Here is an 8,193-nt window from a genome sequence, read left to right on the forward strand (position 1 = left end):
GTACTGCATGCGAAGCGCCAGGCACGACTCGCGGCACATCGGCCCAGCCAGCCTCGCGTCCATCGGAGTCATCCTCATCTCTGCCGGAGCGTTGCATTGCTGCGGCGTAAAGCATGGATGGCTTCCAGCACCTTGGTGTCTCGCAGCGCGGCTTAGGGCCTCAAACGAGCGACGGGCGGAGGAGCAAAATCTGCTGACGGCGGGGATCGCCGGCCTCAGGCCCGTGCTGGACTGGGGCTGGCCCTGTTGTGTCAGCAAAAATACGACTGGCGAGCGACTCCAGCGAGACCGCACACCCATACATACACCACACTGGTGTTGCGAACCACGGGACAGCGTCCCCGTGGGACCGCACCCTGCCCAGTCCACGTCAGGCGCTCGTTTGAGGCGCGGCATTATAAAAAGCCAGCGGGGCGTTCTTGCTCTGCCATGGTGAATGAGTGGGCCGGCAGTTTCGGTTAGCGTCAGAAAACCATCAAGGTGCTCAAGTGTTATACGCCATCTTCAGCCGCGACATACGTCCTCCACTCTCCTACTAAAGCCAAGCCGCCGCCGCGCCCCGACGAGCAATCCAAGACCTCTTAAGCCTGCCATCCTTCGTTGACCGCCGGCCTCGTTCGAGCATCGGCGAAGCACATACCTCCCCACTATCAGGCTCAAACCTTAACAAAATCCCGCTGCCACCTACAATTCGTTACACAGACACGCATCTACCCGCCCCAGCAACCATGTCGGTCGTTGAGAATGCCCTCGGCGTTGCACACTTGGTGCTGCGCCAGGATTCCACCGAGTCCGGCGCCTCTGGGTCCGTGCCTGAGGACCTCATTGGTACTCCTGGCTACTGTGACACCAGCAACGAGTACGACGGAAGAATGGGCGTGAGGATCTCATCCATCTTCGTCATTCTGATTGGCTCTCTACTCGGTAAGTACTCATCCCCACTGCCCCGAAAAATTTTCCAGATGCTAACTTTCGACCAGGTGCTTGGTTCCCCGTCTGGGCTCGCCGCCATGCGGGTTCCAGCATGCCCGAGTGGCCCTTCTTCGTCGCCAAGTTCTTCGGTTCCGGTGTCATCATTGCAACCGCCTTCATTCATGTAAGTTGAACCCCTCAAAATGGACTTGAATATCAGTTACTAACATTGTTACCAGCTGCTTGCGCCCGCTGTCGAGGCTCTCACCAATGAGTGCTTGACCGGCCCCATCACCGAGTATGACTGGGCTGAGGGCATTGTCCTCATGACCGTCATGGTGCTCTTCTTCGTCGAACTCATCGCCATGCGCTACGCTCACTTCAACGGCCACGACCATGGCCACGAAGATGTCGAGGCCGACGGTCACGCCATGGCCACCACCAAGGACGACGTTGATATGCACAAGAGCGCCGACAGCATTGAACCCGCCGCGACCACGCCCGGCCAAGACCACCTCGGCCACAGCCGTGAACACGCCGCCAACGAGGAGTTCAAAGAGGACTGGGAGAACAAGGGTCTGTCGCCTGAGTCATACGCCGCTCAGCTCACCGCCATTTTCATCCTCGAGTTCGGCGTCATCTTCCACTCGATCTTCATCGGCCTGACGCTCGCCGTCTCGGGCGAGGAGTTCACCACCTTGTACATCGTCCTCGTCTTCCACCAGACCTTCGAGGGTCTCGGTCTCGGTTCTCGTCTGTCTGCCGTCCCCTGGCCCAAGAGCAAGCGCTGGACCCCCTACCTGCTTGCCATCGGCTTTGGTATCTCGACTCCCATTGCCATCGCCATCGGCCTCGGTGTCCGCAGCAGCTTCGCCCCTGAGAGCCAGACCTCGCTCATCGCCAACGGCGTCTTCGACTCCATCTCGGCCGGTATTCTCATCTACACCGGCCTCGTCGAGCTCATGGCTCACGAGTTCATGTTCTCCCCGAGCATGGCCAAGGCTCCCATCAAGAAGGTCATCTCTGCCTTCGTCTTGATGTGCTTGGGCGCCGGCCTGATGGCCCTGCTTGGCAAGTGGGCGTAAGCCTGCAGAAGGAGAAGTGAAGAGGCGTGTACGATACGAGGTTCTGGTGGGTTCGTGCTTTTCTTTTTCACAGAGGTTTCGGCGCCTGGTGCTCCTGATCAAAAAAGTACAAAAGGATTCAGACTTGGCATGGGATAATAGGGATCACCACTGCATATGGGCGGGGCTTACAGATGCGTGGCTCGGGATAGACTGCTTTCTTCTTGCTCTTTTTGCTTACTACCCACCCCTATTAATGACTTACGGAAGGATACCACCTCTTGCTACATAGAGAAAGGAAATGGATTGGCTCTTATTGATATTTTTGTTGCCATTCATCGCTTGTCCATGTGATGCATTGCCTCGAATTCATGTTACAGTTCGTCGGTAGCAATGCGATCGCACTACCAATTTTACAGGTATTTATTGTCTCACGGACAATGCCTTTCAGATTTGACGTTTGGTGTAGCTAGTCTCAGGTGCGCAAAGGCGCCGTTGCGTGGCGGCGTTGCGCTTGACACCGTTAGGGTGCCAGTCTTCCGGTACGAGTACCAGGCTTGGGCGAAGTAACGTTCTTTTCTCGAAGCAACGCGAAGTAACATGTCTCTTTTTGAAGTCATTTTCGTGCGTCCTCTTATTGGCAACCGTACACAATGTAAGACTTGCCGCTATACGCTTAGCGCGAATACATGGTAGAGTGTTCTTTGGGATCAATGTTCTAGAACAAAGCGTTGGGGATTAGGTGGAGCAGCGACTGGTTACTGGTAGATTTAAACTCAATTTTCGCATGCAAAGGCTGGATGATAAAACACAAAAACATCATTAGAAATCATTTGTTTTATTTAAAGGTTGAGGGAGGGCGGAATTAAACCGCGGTTAGCTTTCTGCAGCTATTCTTTGATTTTAAAAAATAAAGAAAAAAAATCACGCGCGAAGGGTGCTATTGAACGTTTGTCAGCATTAGCATAGCAGAGGAAATCAAAGTACGAAAAGACGGCAGCGAATCGGATGGCGCAAACGGCAGAAGTCACGGCCCCCTTTGGTGGTGGGGTGTCGGGAAGGGGTTTTTGTTCCCCACATCAATCCAGGTACCTCACTCCCGAACTGCCCCTCCATCGTCGTCATCGGCAGACGGGAGCCGCACCCCTCTTCCGCAGCAGAAAAGAAAAAGTTGCTCCACGTCCGACTTGTCTACAAAATCAGTCCACGACCCCGCACGGCGTTTTTTCTCTCAAGATGCCAGAACCCAATTCCTCCTCTCCAGCAACAGCAAAAACACCACCATCATGACGACGACCACCACCACCACCATGCAACCATTCGAGTACAACGCCAACCCGGCCCGCGTCATCTTCGGCCCCGGCACCCTGAAGCAGCTCCCCGCCGAGCTCGCCCGCCTGCGCGTCTCGGCACCGCTGCTGCTCAGCACGCCGCAGCAGCTCTCGCAAGCGCAGTCGCTCCAATCCCTCATCCTCGCCGCCTCTTCCTCCTCCGAATCCGATAAGCCGATCACCCCCGCCGGCATCTTCGCCGAAGCCACCATGCACACGCCGACGTCCGTCACCGAGCGCGCGCTGGACGTTGTTCGCCAGTCACGCGCCGACGCCGTCGTGTCGGTCGGCGGCGGGAGTACGATCGGGCTCGGCAAGGCGCTGGCGGTGCGGACGGGGCTGCCGCACGTGTGCGTGCCGACGACGTATGCGGGGAGCGAGATGACGCCGATTCTGGGGGAGACGAGCGAGGAGGGAGAAGGCGGGAAGAAAGCGAAGACGACGAGGAGTGATCCGAAGATCTTGCCCGGGACGGTGATTTACGATGTCGAGTTGACGATGACGCTGCCGGCGGGGCTGAGCGCGACGAGTGGGGTTAATGCTATTGCGCATGCTGGTATGTTGTTCTGAGGAGAGAGAAGCATCCCCAGGACTCCCCCCGTCTCGCCCCTCCAGCCACACACACACACACAAAGGCTTATTAACACGTCCTCCCCCGCAGTCGAAGCCCTCTACGCCCGCAACACCAACCCCATCATCACCCTCCTCGCCCTCGAAGGCACAAAGGCCCTCGCCACCTCCCTCCCGACAATCATCCAGAACCCGTCCGACACCGCCGCCCGCACCGCGGCGCAGTACGGCGCCTGGCTCTGCGGCACCTGCCTCGGCAGCGTCGGCATGGCCCTGCACCACAAGCTCTGCCACGCCCTCGGCGGCACCCTCGACCTGCCCCACGCCGAGACCCACACCATCGTCCTGCCGCACGCCCTCGCGTACAACGCGCCTGCGCTGCCGGAGGAGACGTTGAAGAGGTTGGCGGACGCGCTGCCCGGGAGCGAGGGGGACCCGGTGAGGGGGTTGAATGTGTTGTTGGGGAGGTTGGGGGTCAAGAGGGCGTTGAGGGATTTGGGCATGGAGGAGAGCGGGATTGATGTTGTGGCGGATGTCGCGGTTAGGAATCCGTATTGGAATCCGAGACCGGTGGAGAGGGAGGGGGTGAGGGAGGTTATTCGGAGGGCGTGGGCGGGGGAGGAGGCGAGGGCGGTGTAGGGGAGGGAGGGGTGGCTTGGTTGGAGGGGAGGGTTGGAGGGACCAAGTTGTGCTTGAGGTGAGAGATGGGGGATGATTTGCGGATAGGTGGAATTTTTTGGGGGTCTCAGCATGATGAACTTGGAGAAGATTTAGCTCGGTGTGTTTTGGAAGACAAGGGCTTCGAGGGTAATAACTCCCTACCTGTTCCATCGCACATGAATGTTCACTGAAACGTGTACCAGGAAACTGCTTTGGGCGTATTTTCTGAGCAGTGTAGCAGTCATAACAGCTAGTCTGCGCTCACTGGAGCATGATTAATTGAGTTTCTCTGTAGGTCTCTCTGTGTTTCCGGAATATTGATGTTCAGTTGTTTCTCTCGGATTGATCCGATCTCAGTGTTTATGAACAATTTTGGCTTGCTTCAAGAAAAGCACGTATTGCGCACTAATTCAGGAAGTGGCGATATGAACGCGGAATGAAATCTCTGCCAAATGACAGTCTGCACCTTGTTGGACTGCAGCTAAAGAGGCAGTGTCAGGTGCAGTCATCCATGGATCAAAAGCGCCGCGCCTCTTGCCAGCGTATACACATCACTTCAACACCACTTTCCTTGTGTCCACTCCCATCATCACACCTTTCTCGACACACTGAGGCCTCCGCCTCTTCATCAGCATCCATGGCTCCACAGTTTCTGAACCAAATGCTTCACCCGTCAAGATCCGAAGCGAAAGCCATGCGGAGGCTCAAAGCCTGGGGCAACGGCTTCGACGACACGCTCACCACCTTCCGCGGGCGCATCATCCCGCGCCAAAGCGACCACCTCCGCTACAACCGCACGCGCGAATACTGGGTACTCCCCGCAGGCAGCTGGGAAGTGATGATGATCAAAGCCAAACTCAAGCGGCCCAAGCCCCGGCGCCGTATCGGCGGCGGCGGTAGCAGTGGTCGGCCTCAGCTCTTCATCAAACGCAAGCGCAAGTACGTGCCGGACAAGAAGTGGTTCGAGCGGGTGGCAGAGGACCAGCGGCGGGACATGCTGAAGCCGGTGGCGGAGCGGGTGCAGCGCGCGCACCTCTACCACGTGCTCGACAACAACGTCCGATCCAATACTACTCCCTGCGTCGAGCTCGGCCAGACGTTCTTTCCATGGGCACGCCTACCGGCGGATATCCAGAATGCTATCATCGCGTTCGCGTGGGGCAAGCCGGACGAGCTGCGGCTGGAGTGGCTCGGCGGCGACGAGAAGCGCTTCCAGGCTCGCCGTCTTCACCATGGAGAAAGCCACGGCCACGACGCAGGCGTCCGCTTCTCCCGCCGACACCCTCACCATCGCCAACGTCACTCCATCATCTCCGCTCCCCCGCCCATCCCCTTCTCCACCCTCCTGTCCGTCAACCGCGCTTTCTCCACTCGCGTCCTGCGCACCCTCCACGGCCTCACGACGCTCCACTTCACTTCCGCCGCCGATCTCTTCCGCTTCCTTGAGACGCTGCACGCCAACTACCTGCCGCTCTTGGGCAGCCTCGTGCTGAGCACGACTGATCTCGATGCTTTCGAGGCGCTCACGCCGCGCCATGCTGTCGTCGCGTCGCGCGGGTTGCGGAGCATGATGCTTAATTCCGGAGGGGACGAGGGGGTCGAGTATGAGGATTGCTGTGGTGGTGGGGAAAAGAATGGGCATGGGCGTGGGCATCACCGGGCGCCGCATCGTGGTAAGAGTCTGCAGCGCGTTGATGAGGATGAGGAGGGTCCGCGGCGCCGGAGCCGTTGTGGAGGCGGTGGATGTGGTCATGCACATCATAAGCGCAAGAGCAGAAGTATCAGCAGCAGTGATAGCAGCAGCAGTAGCAGTGTGGACGAGGACTGCTGCTCGGATGGCTGCTGCGGCCACGATGATAGCCGCGACCACCACCACGACAACCACGCAACAGACACGAGCTCCTCTTTCTTCTTCGCCGAGAGCGAATCGTCCCTTCACAAGCGCCGAGGACGCAGTCAGCAGAAGAAGCGGCAGACGGCGCACAACCACAACAGCACAGCGGCTATGGACAAGAGACACGCCCACCACGGCAGCGGACATCAACACGGCGGTGGTTGTTGCGGCGACGACTACGACATCAACCACGCGGTAGCGAACCACAGCGGCTTCTCCATCGACGACGACGATGATGACGCCACGACCGAAGAGACGCAGTGGTGGCGCCGGCGCAGATGCCAGCTACCAGAGTGGTTGCGCCGGTGGTGGAGCAGCAAGAAGAACAAGACGCTGCCGCTCCACCGCTTCTGGACTAAAGGGAAGAAAGTCCTTCCTCCTCGGCTGCGTGGCGGAAAAAGGAAGAAGAAGGGCGGCGATGAGCACGACCACCACTCGCACCCCAAAGACAAGAGGCAGCAGACGGAGCATGAAGAGGAGGAAGACGAGCGCCGCCGCTCGCTGCGAGTCGGCTCCGCTGCGCAGCCGAAAGACGTGCTGGAGGGGCTGAAAAGCTTCGTGCTTCGGATCGAAGGGGGCGAGGGATGCGGTAGTGGCGAGGGGAAGCGGTACTTCAGATGGATGCGGGTCGAGGACGACGAGCGGGCTGGAAGCAGCAGGGACACCCATCCGAGATCGACTAATTATGGCGGGCGGGTGGTCTGCCTCGTCCGGGGAGACTATGCGAGCCAGACCGGCCTGCGGGCGGTGTGGGGTGCGGACTGGCTCGTCAGGGCGCTGCGGGAGACGATGGCGCCGAGGATGTGCGAGGTCCGGATCGAGGGGTTGCTGCCTGATGGCGAGGTGGTGGTCGATGAGGGTGCGAGGGGTCTGGTGGTGGCGGGAGGAAGTCAGCAGCAGGGGAGTAGGAAGGGTAAGGAGCGTGCGGTTGAGGCTGCGGTTCTGCCGCAGGAGGAAGAGCCGTCAAGCCGACGGAATGCTTTTGCTGAGCAGGAAAACTCTTCGGGTGATGAGGAATGGCAATCTGCTGTCTCTTCCCTGAGCTTAGCAAAGCCGGTAGAAAGATCTACGGTTGTCTGGAACACGAGGAAGCAGACAGGAACCTACTTGGGAAAGCAGGGTGGAGGAGCTCAAGGAATCCCCTGGAGGGATCTCATGCTGCCGAATGACTACAAGAAAAAGTTCCGGCTGGAACTGCTGTAGGGCGAAATGGTAGCCATGGAGATAATGGTGGATGAAAAGTTGATAGAGATGTGTTACCTTTCTTTGGTACATTGGGTAGTTTAAATTGGCGGATATGGCGGCTTAAGATGTGGAGGATTTTGATGATTGTATAGAAGCTTCAATATACGGAATACTCAATGACAGAATCTTATATCAACCATTCAGAAGCACTTCACAAGCAGCCGAGAATTCCCTTCACCATCGTCAAACTTTGCTTAGCCAAAATGAAATCGCTTAGACAATCTCTCTCATTTCGAACTTCAAATCTGGTCGATCTAGAGCTTCTCCGAACATGAAGCCATGACAGTAAGCCTCCCCGATGAGCTCCCAGGTGTCTTTGCCCTTGTATGATGGCCGGAATATGTAAGGCTGCTCTGCCCCCGCAACAAGCATGACAACGTCTCCTTTCTGAATCGTCCAAGGTCCGGTGCCCATGTATTGCTTCTTCGTCAGGAATAGACGACGGTGCAGATATCGCGTTTCGAACACATTCTGGTAAATTGGAGGATTGATTGATTCGCTAGGTCGGGGCTCAAAA

General features: G+C 57.7%; 3 protein-coding genes across 3 annotated transcripts; all 3 read left to right on the forward strand.

The window, feature by feature from the left end:
* Positions 1-728: 728 nt before the first annotated feature.
* Positions 729-1,997, forward strand: LTHEOB_2893 (Plasma membrane low affinity zinc ion; the record flags this gene model as incomplete). Its single annotated transcript, XM_035511755.1, has 3 exons — positions 729-924; positions 981-1,096; positions 1,152-1,997. The coding sequence occupies 3 exons, from the start codon at positions 729-731 to the stop codon at positions 1,995-1,997; spliced, it is 1,158 nt and encodes a 385-aa protein (XP_035363619.1).
* Positions 1,998-3,262: 1,265 nt separating this feature from the next.
* On the forward strand, positions 3,263-4,516 carry LTHEOB_2894 (Maleylacetate protein; the record flags this gene model as incomplete). The annotated part of the gene is made up of 2 exons (XM_035511756.1): positions 3,263-3,863; positions 3,969-4,516. 2 exons carry the CDS (start codon positions 3,263-3,265, stop codon positions 4,514-4,516), a joined length of 1,149 nt encoding a protein of 382 aa, XP_035363620.1.
* Positions 4,517-5,174: 658 nt separating this feature from the next.
* On the forward strand, positions 5,175-7,634 carry LTHEOB_2895 (uncharacterized protein; the record flags this gene model as incomplete). Its single annotated transcript, XM_035511757.1, has 1 exon — positions 5,175-7,634. The coding sequence occupies one exon, from the start codon at positions 5,175-5,177 to the stop codon at positions 7,632-7,634; it is 2,460 nt and encodes an 819-aa protein (XP_035363621.1).
* Between the last annotated feature and the right edge of the window lie 559 nt (positions 7,635-8,193).

This window comes from Lasiodiplodia theobromae, assembly GCF_012971845.1.
Source record: "Lasiodiplodia theobromae strain AM2As chromosome Unknown scaffold_7, whole genome shotgun sequence".
NCBI lineage: Eukaryota > Fungi > Ascomycota > Dothideomycetes > Botryosphaeriales > Botryosphaeriaceae > Lasiodiplodia > Lasiodiplodia theobromae.